Below are 13,198 nucleotides of genomic sequence, written 5' to 3' on the forward strand. Positions count from 1 at the left end.
CTTTTCTTAGCTAGTTGGATCTTACTTCCATATGTTACTACTCCTCCGTTAGGTCTTATACTCTCAGCCAATCTTAGACATGGCCATTGAGTTCTAAGGAAAAATTTTCAGAATCCTCATCTCCTGTTTGTTTTCCTCTAGAGCTACATTTGTTCATTAATGTGCCTTTTGTAATGTGGTATCCACCCTGACTGAAGCTACTAAAATAGTCTAATTACTAATCAGTATGTTGAGACTGTTGCTGTGATCCTTCAGTGGTTAGACATGTTCTTCATACTTACTATTTCATACTTACTAGTCAGTATGAATTTTAAAATTAAAGTGCATATTTAATCTAGTATTTATTTTTCCTCTTTTAGTCCTCTTAAAGTATTAATGGTGTCTCTTATAATCAATAATTCTTGTGCTGGAAAAGTAATAAGGTGCTCTGATGTTTGCACAAGTTTCTAATAATGTACCAAAAGATAAAGTATATAAAGTACAACTATCTTGCCATAATCAGTCCTAAGGAATTGGTTTTCGTTCTGGAATTATACTTGAATTTCAATTTATTAAACCCACGCCCATTTCTCTCCCCTGTGCTATTTATATTTATAATCATATGAGTATTATTTTAGCTGTTACAGATCCAGGTAGCTGCTATTTGATGTTGACTCTCCACTTCTGTTCAACTGCTAATGATAGCAAGAGCTCTGTGGTCCCATAGGACTCATATTTTATTGTATTGCTATGGCTGCCATGCTTGTTATTTCCTCAGCCTCTTCTGCAGAATGAATTCTGTAGGAATTTTTACGTAATTTCAATTTTGAATTTTGTTTAACATAACAGCATGCTTACTTTTAAACATAAAGGAAGGAGACTGATTGATTTCTACTCTTTGCCATCCTATTTATTTATTTATTTATTTAATTGTGGTCTAGTTGGTGTACAATGTTGTGCCAATCTCTGTTGTACAGCAAAGTGACTCAGTTATACACATAGAGACATTTTTAAAAATATTATTTTCCATTATGGTTTATCCCAGGAGATTGGATACAGTTCCCTGTGCTTGGGTATAGTTCCCTGTGCTATACAGTAGGACCTTGTTGTTTATCCATCCTGTATATAATAGTTTGCATCTGCTATAAAATAAAATTCATTTAAAATAAAATTTATTTTCAGCTATAAAATAATTAAGTCATAGGGATGTAATGTACAGCATGGTGACTACAGTTAATAATACTGTACTGCGTATTTGAAAGTTGCTAAGAGAGTAGATCTTAAAAGTTCTCATCAGGACTTCCCTGGTGGCGCAGTGGTTAAGAATCCGCCTGTCAATGCAGGGGACATGGGTTCAATCCCTGGTCCGGGAAGATCCCACGTGCCTTGGAGCAACTAAGCCAGTGAGCCACAGCTACTGAGCCGGTGTGCCCTAGAGCCCACGTGCTGCAACTACTGAAGCCTGCGCGCTCTAGGGCCCATGTGCCACAACCACTGAGCCCACATGCTGAAACTACTGAAGCCCACGTGCCTAGAGCCCGTGCTCCACAACAAGAGAAGCCACTGCAATGAGAAGCCCCTGCCTGCTGCAACTAGAGAAAGCCCACATGCAGCAACAAAGACCCAGCACAGCCAAAAGAAAATAAATTAAAAAAAAAAAAGTTCTCATCACAAGAAAAAAATTCTTGTGTATGGTGATGGATGCTAACTAGATCTGTTGTGGTGATCATTTTGCAATATATGTAAATATTGAATCATTATGTTGTATACTTGAAAGTAATATAATGTTCTATGTCAATTGTACCTCAATTTAAAAAAAGAAAATTTCAAGTATATATGTAAGTTGGAGAAGAGAAATGGAGGAGTATTTAGAGGTGGATATGGAGGTCAAAAGAGGTATTATGTATTTATTTTTTAAGATGCAAAAAGTATGGTACCATTGTATGCTGATTGTAATGATTAAATAAAATTTTTATTGTTTATCCATGAGGTGGTGGTGTTGAATATCTGGGGCAGTATACTGCCTTGTATCTTTTTGTTGGAGAGAGTAGATAGATTCTGGTGCAAAGTGGAAGGTTTGGTCTCTGAACGGGGCATGGACAGTGAATCCACTGTGTCAGGAGGGAAGGCAGGGTGCATGGACACAATGGCCTGTAGGTGGGCAGATGTGGGGAAAATAGGGAAGTTGCCTTCCGATTGCTTCTGTCTTCTCAGGCCTATGGAAATGTCACATACAAATTGGCACTTGCCATCTACCTCTACAAAAATTAAATTATGAGCCACTGCATCTGCTGACCTTCAACACCCCCTGAAAGGAATTCAGGGTGGAGATCAGAAATGAGGCACTCTGTGCTCTGGAAAAAACTGGCAGAACAGGTCCTTAGACAGTTAGATATTTTCAGGAAATGATTTTATGAGCCCAATTCTTGCATCTCCTCATATTTAGAAAAGCACTAAAAAATTCTTCATGGTGATGTCTGCTCCTCATGACTAGCAGTAACCTTCACGAAACTAGCAGGACCTTCTGCAAAAAATATCTGCTTGATTGCATGTACTCCTCCTTCACCAAAATCACATATATAGTGACCTTCCCCACTTCCTCTTTGGAGCACTTTCTCAGAGCTATTCGATATGCTGTCTCCCAGGCTATAGTCCTCATTTTGCCCCAGATAAAACTTAACTCACAACTCTCACGCTGTGCAATTGTTTTTAGTCAGCAGAAGCAAGTCATCAGCTGAGGGTGGTCACTGAGGAGGAGACTTGGGAAGTTTTCAGAAAGAGAAGATGTGAAGTATGAAATAATTTAGGAGCATGAGAGAGTGAACAGACAAAGGAATATGTTAGAATTGTTGGGCAACAATGAGGGCCCTTGTGAAGTTATTGGTCGTGAGTTAAAGTGAGACCAAAACTTAGACATCTTAGAGGAGGTCTGGTCCGGGTCAAATCCTGGTTGTTCCTGTTAGTTAGATTCATCACCTGGACCAGGTCCATTCATTGATGCCTGAGCCCCATGGAGGAGAGGACAAAGAGTTAGACGTGAAAACAAAAAAACTGTCAACAAAAGCTCTGAAATTTTGATACGTCTTTAAATTTTGTAAACCAAAGCAGAAAAGAAGACCATGTCCTCTCTCCTGCCCCTCATCAAGGGGCACCTCAAGGAATCTCCTGCTTTGCCACTGGTGGAATTTTCGGCCACACCAGGTGAGGATGGTAGTGCCTTTGAGGAACTTTATGGAACCTGATGAATGTGGAAGAGCTGGAGGACATCGCAGGTCCCAGGAAGATGTAGAGGATTAATGTGTAAATATCACATGGTAACTAACTAGAATGTTTCATCATCAACTACAAGACCCCTCTGGGAAAGCCCAGAAGGGCTTAAATGCGCTTAACTCATTACAGGCTTATAGTAGGAAGATTTCTAAACCTGGTTTTCCAAGATTCCTGTTCTCTGATTCTTCATTCAAACACTAATCTGGATACTGCTGTGAAGAGAATTTGCAGTTGTAGTTAAAACTGAATGGATTGATCTTAATACATAGAGTTTATCCAGGTGGACTGGACCCAATCAGGTAAGCACTTTGCGTACAGAGTTTGCTCCATCTGGCAGCAGAAGAGAAGGTCAGAGAGATTTGATGTACAAGGTGACTTGATAGATCATTGCTGGCTTGAAGGCAGAGGAAAACACATGAAAAGGAATGTGGGTGGTCTTAAGATGCTGAGAAAGGACTCTGGGTGACAGCCAGAAAATAAGGGACCTAACACTTCCAACAGCAAGGAACCATACTCTAACAACCTAAATGAGCCTAGAGGCAGATGTCTTCCTAGAGCCTCCAGACAAGGAATCTGCCTTGCTAACACCTTCCTCTCAGCCTTATGATACTCTGACCATTGAATCCAGCCTGCTGTAAACTATACGTTAATAAATGGGTGTTATTTGAAGCCACTTAGCTTGTGGTAATCTGTTATGCATCAACAGGAAACTAATACATAGTCCTTTACATTTCGTTTGCTCAGGAGCCAGATGAGTTTCAGAACTGGGTCATTTGTGCCTATGCAGGTGGCACTCAGCCAAGTAAACTGCGGCCATGTGCTATCAAGTTCTCTCTCAAATTCACCAATATACCTGGGAGTTGTGCTGGTCTCCATAGCGGTTCAGTTAACGAGGTCTTTTTCTCAAACTTGGTGGGTTGATTTTGAGCATGATTCAATTGCAAAATAATTGTTTAACATAACTCTATCCATAAATTGTTATTTGTTTATTAACGGAGAGATATTAAAACTTTTTTACAAAGAATAAAAATCTTCACTTTCAGTTTTATGTTTCATTTTTTTTTCACTTTACTAATTTCGTTCTGAGAGAGGAAGCCTAGTCTTTTTAACAAACGATGCTGGAGAAAACGGATGTCCAACGGCTAAAAAAACTCAACCCAAACTTCACCCCTTTCACACTAATTAACTCAAAAATGGATCACAAAATTAAATATAAAATATAATACTATAAAACTTTTAGAAAAAATACTGGGAGAAAACCTCTGGGATCTAGGGCTAGGCAAGGAGTTCTTTTTTAAGTACATTTTAATGAAATTTTATTTTCAATTGTAGATTGATGTGTACCTTCACTTATTCTGAGAGAAAATAAAATGTATTCAATTTGCCCTTCCAGGTTTGTAGACAAATCACATGAATTGATCATATTATAAACCCATAGTTGGTCAACAGTAGAACCATGCAGTGTTTTCCTGAGGAGAAACCTTTCTTTATGTTCATGAAATTTTTGGAGGATTAGGGCTGTAACTAGAGGGTCGGGGTAAGCTGGGGATTCTGCCAGTGGAGGTGAGAGCAGGGAGGGAATTCACCAAACCCAAGGACAGGCAAACCTGTCAGAAACTGCTGGAGAGAGAGGACAGTTACTTGGGATTCAAATCTGCTGATCAACCTTGGTGTGCTATGTTTTGTGGAACAATACAAATAGTATTTTCCAGCAAAAACTGGAATAGGTAATGCAAATTTAAGGATGCTAAAACGCACACATATGTATGTGCATATATACATACACAAAACATATATATGTATACATGTATATATCTGTATATATACGTCTGTGTATTTTTTCCAGCTTTATTGAAGTATGATTGACAAATAAAAATTGTATATTTTTAGGTTGTACAATATAATGTTTTGATCTACATACACATTGTGAAAATGATTCCACAATCATTTCACAAAGTGAAATCAGGAAATCATACCATAATCAAGCTAATTTACATATTCATTATTTCCCATAGTTATCTTTTGTGTGCGTGTGTGCCTGTGTGTCTGTGTGTGTGGTGAGAACACTTGAGATCTATTCTTCTAGAAAACTTCAAGTATACAGTACATTATTATTAACTATAGTCACCATGCTGTACATGAAATTTCTAGAACTACTCATAACTGAAAGTTTGTACTCTCCATATTTGTAATTTAAATTGTTAGGCAATAAATATGCAGGCATATTTTCCTATCCTCTCTCTTACACATCTTTCAAATAATGTTTTGAAACATTTTCAGTTTTTTCAGTAATTCAAATATAATTTTCAAACAGTCAAAAAAGCACACGGAGTTGTTTTTCACTACCCTATTTTACATATATTTGTTAGTAAATAAATGGTTCTCCAGACTGTTCAGCATATTAAATGTTAAAGTAAACAAGGGATAATTGCTCCTTATTTTTAGAACAGTAGATTTACAATATATGTAGCTGTTACAAGTCACATATTTAAATTATTTTAAACATCTTCTTTGGTAATAGTTTTTTTTTTTATGACTTTGTGTCAAAATAGAAACAATACCTCGAAGTAAATTTGCTTTTTAATCCATATTCTGTGAACACCTAAATTTTACAATGAAAAATTTCAAAAGCTACAAGGATATCCATATTTGAAATATAAAATAAATGATAAATTCAATAATTGGGAATTTTCTTTGCCCTATTAAACATCAATTTTTAATGCTGTTTTATTCTTACAGATTCTTCTCAAAATATATTGGCTACTTGAGAGATGTCATTACACTCCTGTGATTTATACAGAAGGTAAGTTAGAAAACTTTAATTCTTGTGTCCATTAATTAACAAACTTTTAATAAACACTTTTCATCAGGGACTAGAGTAAGTACTGGCAATGTGGTCAGACATGCTTCACTCCTCTCTCTTGCCTGCAAGGAGCTTTCAGTGTAGTGGGGTGGATGGACCTAGAGTCTGTCATACAGAGTGAAGTAAATCAGAAAGAGAAAAACAAATACCGTATGCTAACACGTATATATGGAATCTAAGAAAAAAAAAAAAAAGGTCATGAAGAACCTAGGGGCAGGACGGAAATAAAGACACAGACCTACTAGAGAATGGACTTGAGGATATGGGGAGGGGGAAGGGTAAGCTGTGACAAAGTGAGAGAGTGGCATGGACATATATACAATACCAAATGTAAAATAGATAGCTAGTGGGAAGCAGCCACATAGCACAGGGAGATCAGCTCGGTGCTTTGTGACCACATAGAGGGGTGGGATAGGGAGGGTGGGAGGGAGGGAGACACAAGAGGGAAGAGATATGGGAACATATGTATATGTATAACTAATACACTTTGTTATAAAGCAGAAACTAACACACCATTGTAAAGCAATTATACTCCAATAAAGATGTTAAAAAAAAAAAAAGATATGCAGTGGTTGTCACAGGGGAGAAGTGCAAAGTGGTCTAGGCAACACAGCACAGGGGACCAGTCCTCATTGGGGCAGTAGAGAAGGCTTTCTGGAGTAAGCAGTGTTTAGTGAAAGGGCTGAAGAATGGGGGTGTTCTCCACGGGGTGCCAGAGTTAGCTGGTTAGGATGAGATCATTCCAACGTCTATGTTCTCCAGCCAAAACAACCAGGAACACACCTGGGAACCAGTTTAGTCTAGAACAAGTTGGATTTATTACTCATGGCAGTGAGGGAAGACACACACCATGGGGAATCCTGGGGTGTCTCAGTAAGAGGGTGTTAGAAAAGAGCTACTACAAGATTTGGGCTTTAGTTGGGTGACTTGGGAGAGGGTCTAAAAGTGATGGGCCACTTTAAATTGGATGCTGAGAGCCAAGGCAATTCTATAATTCATCTCAATAAATTTTAGCTACAAGAGGGAAGACTATAGTCAAAATAAAGCCATTACTGGAAACAAAGTAGATGTCACTCATTTTAACCAAGAGAATGGAGTGTTTGGTATTTTGGGGGGATGGCACAGTGACTTCTTTTTCTGTACTTAGAAAACAGTTGTGAATTGCCTTCACTTTATCTCACTTCATCATTATCTCAGAGTAATCTTGCTTGGCATTGGTATTCTGTGATACCTTTTGGTATTTATGTCCAGGCTTACCTCTGGATATCATCAGGGCTGTTGTTGTTTTTGCTTTTTTTTTTTTTTTCTCTCACAAGACAAATGAAGCATGGGGGGAAGCATTTAGCTTCAATTGGAAGGCATCATTCTAGAATTTTAGAAATCAATGGAAAAGTACAGGTCTTCTAGCCAAACCCATACATCTGTTTGTATGAAGGACAAACAGATTAACAGAGTAAGTGCATTGGTAGCTTGAATTTATTTTCTAAGATTTGCTTAGCTCCCCTACTCCCATATTTTATACTTGTTATATTTTGATATAGTAAAAATTCATAAATGTGAACACCACCAGTAAGATTTCAGTTCATCCATCTTCCCTTAAATACTTTCTCAGCCTGGGCACGTTGATTCCCTTTGCTTAGGATTTAAATCTCTTATCAGTACACCTCCCCAACTCTATTCAGTAGGAAACTGGTGAAATGATATCAGAGTGGGATGACATAAAACAAAGAAGACATCCACACGCACAAATAAACTGTATATAAAGTCTGCTCATAATTTGAATACAAAGTGTTTTAATAAAAAAGAATTTAACCACTGCTAAATTATCCATATACTGAGTAAAAGCAAAAATGTTACCCTAATAAAAAGAGTGTAGACATGATAGCCCATGAAGCCATGTGGGATGAAGTTAAAAATAGAGTATGTCTCCAGAGATTATCAGGCAACACTTTTTTCAAGTTTGTAATGTATAGTATTTTTTTTACCATTCCTTTTTGTATTGATAAATCAATCATGTCATATCATATCATATATTTTGTATTATATGTCATATCATATCATATCAATCAGTATTTTTTACCATTCCTTTGTGTATTGATACATTAATCATGTCATGTCATATTATATATCATTTATTATATATCATATCATGAAATGTTTCATTTGATGGTCATCTATCTGAGAGCAAGTTGCAAGATTTTCACACTTTCACTGAGTCCTTCACTGGCATCCAGCTTGACCTTGACAAGTATATCTGACCTTCCCGCTGTGTTAGAGATCAGAGTGTGTGAAATATTGACAACTACTGAAGATTACTGGGTAATGTAGACAGTGTGCAGTGGATCAACCAGTATAGACTCTTAAGTCCATTTTCTACGTCTAGTAATGTGTTCAAGTGATTGGTTTTGGCATCAAAACTGAAATACTTCTCTTTCTCAACTTGCTGTTCACACATTATCTTCCAATGGCAAGTGCTGACAACTACAGATGCTGCTTTCACTAAAACTTCATTATTGACTAAACTCCCCTCATCTTAGCTTAAAACCCCTGAATTGGGAGAAAGTGTATCCGATCTGCCTGTGCTTAAGCTGGATCACAGCAGTTGCTTGGCCTAATAGCTGAGACCCTTTCTCAATATGCCAGCTTGTGAGTGTGATCAGTGGTTGTGCACCCTAGGTATATTGATCTGATGTTTAATTTTGTCTAATATTTTTACTCTCCTGCTTACTAGTCAAGTCACTATATCCATAAATTTGACTTCATGAGTCCATTTTTCTTTTCTTTCTTCAGAACTGTTTACCTGATCCAAAACACCTTCCAGTGGATTTTCTATATGTAAAACCTGTTTTTTAAATTAGTAAATAAAACTACTGCCTTCAGAATTTTGCCTCGAAAGCAACAGGACGCTTTCAACAATCTAATGTAAATGCAAACCACTGCATTCTTAACTAAAAGCCATTCTCCTGGGTATGGTGTGTGCTGCTGTTCACCAATCTCTGCTAGATGCTGCCTGAGGTCCCCCTTGCTTCTACACCCTCACACATTCCCCCTGCAGCTCTGATGCTGCTGGAAGGTCCGGAAGTTCCTGCACTGTATTCTAACTGGATCTGTGCTCTTACTACAGACTTGGGGTCCCTACCAATCCACAGCTGCATGGTGTTTGCAGGCAAGTGGGGGGAGAATGGTTCACTTACCTGTGTTATCTGCCCTCTGCCTACAAGGTGAAACTCAGGGCTGACGGGGTCCCTCTGAGTTTCAGAGTTTGGTGAAACAGATATTCTAGAGTTTATTCATGGTTCTCCTTCTCCCTGGACAGGCCACACACATGTGCTTTGCCTGACAGAGCCCAGAGCCCATGGCTGTTTTGGATTCTGGTTTGATTCCTTAGAAAAGGCCAGGAATCTGGTTCATGTCAGTGTTCTCCAACATTTCTATCCTTCTCCTACTCAGTAAAAAGTTTTCTGAGCATGAAGATCCAGTGTGTATATTTATGCATTTGCAAATTAAATGCATGTTCTATGGTTCCGTAATTTATATGCAAGACAAAGATTATACAGATATAGGAATTTTAAAAGAATGAGATGAGGAGGAATGCAAATGGAAGTTCTAACATTTTCTTCCTGCCTCCTAGCATACTGTCTTGTCCACTCTGACTGGCGGGCTTCCCCATCAAGAAGTCTCTTAGTGAAACTCCATGCTGCTCAGGTGAGGGGGTGTGTGGGGACATGGGGGCAAAGCAGGGATGGTTTTTCCAGGAACTGGATTTTGTGTACGTTTGCCTTCAACTCTCAAAATCTGCATGGATGACCTTGAATTGCAGGTGGATTCAAGATTCAGAGAGTTAATGTTTTTCATGATGGAGTTCTATCCAGAGAAGTGGATGTGGATCACACTACATTGCATTGTTTTTCCTGGAAGTTTCTTTCTCTTGTTTTTCTTTTCCTTTTAAGCCATGTTATGATGAAAAATAACAGACTGTTATCAAAGAAGGGTAGTATACTCTTAAATACTTTAAGTGGCAAAATGAATTTTTTTTTTTTTTTTTTTTTTTTTGCTAAAACAGTAATACGTGCCATAACCTCGTGGTGGTGGAAATAATTTACACTAGGTTTATCATCTGGATGATCTATGAAAAGGATTCTTTCACACAGGTTATATGATGTAGCAGAGGAAGCATTTGGTCTGAGTCAGTTGTGGAAAGCGAATATCTGTATGGTTTGGGGAATCCCTCTCTGTCTCAGGGTCCCCATTTGTTCATTAGGTGACCAGACTACAGAAGAGGCCACAGTCATTTTTTGGTAATGACTTTCCTTCATCATCCTCCTTCTCCTGTTCCCTCCCCACTCCTGCTCTCCTCCTTCTCCTCTTCTTCTTCCTCACCTAATCTCCTTCATCTAAAGTCCGCAGTGAGTCCCCAGACAGACAATGAAGGAGGGCTATAGGGTGTAGGGTGGTGAAAGGCAGGGTCATCTAGGAGTAAATAGAGGGAAGGAGCAGCACCCATCACTTTGGCCAAGTTGTAGTTCCTCCTTCAACTATGGACAAATCTTTTAGGTGGTATCCTGGCCGTGGCCAGCAGACCCTAGACCTGCCTGTCCTTCTTGATCTACTCTTTGCAAATCCTTTCATCAGATAGCTTTGGGGGAGTCCTTCCAGTTTTAATAGACTAAAATTTATGTACTTATTTGTGGGGCAAATGTATCTCAGCTGCCTACCTGAAGTCCCCCCCTTTTTCCTTCTACTGGGAAAGTTCAAGGAAATGTAATGGTTTTTCCAGAAACTGTTTGTGCCGGTTGTTCTGTTTACCCTCATGTTCCATTCCATGACGGATGAGAATGGTCATAGAGCCTAATTTATAAACCGCATATCCTATGCATCACTTATGTAAAAATATTCTAGCCCACAAATCTTAAAAAAAGAATGTTAATGCATCCCATCCAGAGGACCAGCTAAAGCACACACACACACACAAATGCTTAGACCAAAGAGCTGTGTCACTCAAATTTCTTGTTATCAGGATGAGATGAGGCAACTGTGTTTTCCTCTGAAACATGCCAGTATTTCCTAAATCCTCATATATTTTGTTGGGAATTACATTATTTTATAATACCTCTTAGTAGAATTTAGTTTTATCTCAAACACATGGTTTAGAAATATTAGCTTAAACTTCCAAGAAGAGAGTGTCATTTTCATGAATGTGAGATGTTGTAGTTGTGGGTATCTATAGGAAAACGACGAGCTAGTCTAGTTAGTAAATACTATTGATTGGCTATTAGAGGACATCTGTGGCTACGTTCCAGAGTTCTGTGATTCAGTAACATAAGAAAATGTCACAAAGGGAGCACATTTCAAAAAATTAATAGCTATGATTTTGTAAAACATTTTACAGCCTGAATATTTGTTTTTCTTAATTAAAGAAAATACACAGGGCCCTCACATCAGCTCACTCCTCTCTTTTGAGAGAAAGGACCATGACACTGTTACCCCACAGAGTGACCTGAGAGACTTAACCAGACATAATACTTGACATCTGTACATTATCCAGTTTTTACCATGTAAAGGGCAACAGAATTTATGACCAATGAGAAATATGTAGTCTCAACTGAGTGCAAAATTTGGAAAGTATTAGGCAGACAGTGAGACCTCTATTATTATTATAATAGAAATGCTGATTAAAGATATACTTTCTTTAACAGATGTTAAAATGCCAATTCCCAAGCGATATGAGGTAATATATATTTCAAGCACCAATTAAGTGACATATTTTCTAAGATTTCAAAATTCTTTTAAGCAATGTATCCTTTTTGTAGCCCTATAATAAATAAATAAAATATAAATTTCCTGAGTCTTGGAAAATGCACGTTTCTTATAATTATATAAACTATGAATTCTTCTAAATGGTTCAGAAGTTTAAGTTATCACAGGTGAACATTAGGATTTTTTCACGTTCTAGAGACATGCATCCCATACAACCATCTTGACTGTACTACTGTATTTTAAAAGGAGTAAAATAAACAATATCATTTAATATTAGGCAGTTAAGTACAAATATGCCAGATAATGTAATAGAGATATTGCCAAACATCTGTCACATTTGTGAATAAGCTTCGTGTGTCTGATAAGGTGGCTCACTTCATTGAAAAATAAAGCAAACCTCACAAACCTGGCACAAGCTATTCTGTGTGAAATCCCACGCCATTTGCACAGCTAGGAAGTAGGGGTTAGATGCCTCTTTGCTGGTTCATTTCACCATGGATCCCACTTGCTGTAGGCCTCTCTACATCATGTTTCCAAAGGAGAGAAGTCACTTTGAGTGCAGGAACTTGTCCCCAGCAAAACAAAGCATGTGACCCCCTGATGCCATTTGACTGAACGATATTTAAAATTGGACAAAGATTTTTCCCTCATTAGATGCTGGCAGAGTTTTGCTTCTTTTCAAAGTCTGTCATTCTTTCAACTGTGAGTCAGAGCTCAAGCTAACTAAAACCTGTGAAGGAAAGGATTTTGCGGGTTTTCACGGGGAATCTGTAATTCTTTTTCAGAAGTAATTAAAAACTACACAAGAATTTTCTCTGGGGGCACTGGTACCGATCTCCTGCACCTTCAGTTTGCTACATGGCTTGGGATCCACTCAGAGCCGGCTGGTGGCTCAGGCTCATTTGAGTGGGTGTCAGGCCGCTGTTTGAAGGGTCTCCGTGGTCTCGCCGGGGCGCTGGGCGCCTGTGTGTGGACTGCATGGAATTGCGTGCAGGTCCCTTGAGATTTCTCAGCGAGGGCTCCGCGGAAGGCTCCTGTGAGAGGGCTCTGTGTATAAGGCTCCGGTGAGAGGGCTCTGTGAAGTCTATGTATTATCTCTGAGAGGTCCCCGTGTGGGGTGAGTGTGGGTCCCCGTGTGGGGTGAGTGTGGGTCCCCGTGTGGGGTGAGTGTGGGTCCCCGTGTGGTATCAGTGTGGGTCCCCGTGTGGGGTGAGTGTGGGTCCCCGTGTGGTATCAGTGTGGGTCCCCGTGTGGGGTGAGTGTGGGTCCCCGTGTGGTATCAGTGTGGGTCCCCGTGTGGGGTGAGTGTGGGTCCCCGTGTGGTATCAG

General features: G+C 38.9%; 1 protein-coding gene across 9 annotated transcripts in view; it reads left to right on the forward strand.

Annotated features, from left to right (window-relative positions):
• Window positions 1-13,198, forward strand: part of LOC132368245 (uncharacterized) — a 670,503-nt gene that overhangs the window by 630,150 nt on the left and 27,155 nt on the right. For 2 of the 9 annotated variants that reach the window (XR_009504000.1, XR_009504001.1), the window contains 3 exons: window positions 5,989-6,052; window positions 8,903-9,034; window positions 9,744-9,820. Coding sequence is in view for 5 of the 9 variants with exons in the window: in XM_059927011.1 (XP_059782994.1) it covers window positions 5,989-6,052; window positions 9,744-9,817; window positions 9,933-10,061 (267 nt within the window). In the remaining 4 variants the exon portion in view is untranslated. Of the gene's footprint in view, window positions 1-1,322; window positions 1,898-5,988; window positions 6,053-8,902; window positions 9,035-9,743; window positions 9,821-9,932; window positions 10,066-13,198 lie in introns of those variants that run through there. The other 7 variants (XM_059927014.1, XM_059927017.1, XM_059927011.1 and 4 more) reach the window with 6 other exon arrangements.

The sequence above is a fragment of the Balaenoptera ricei genome, chromosome 6 (assembly GCF_028023285.1).
Source record: "Balaenoptera ricei isolate mBalRic1 chromosome 6, mBalRic1.hap2, whole genome shotgun sequence".
Taxonomy (NCBI): Eukaryota; Metazoa; Chordata; class Mammalia; order Artiodactyla; family Balaenopteridae; genus Balaenoptera; species Balaenoptera ricei.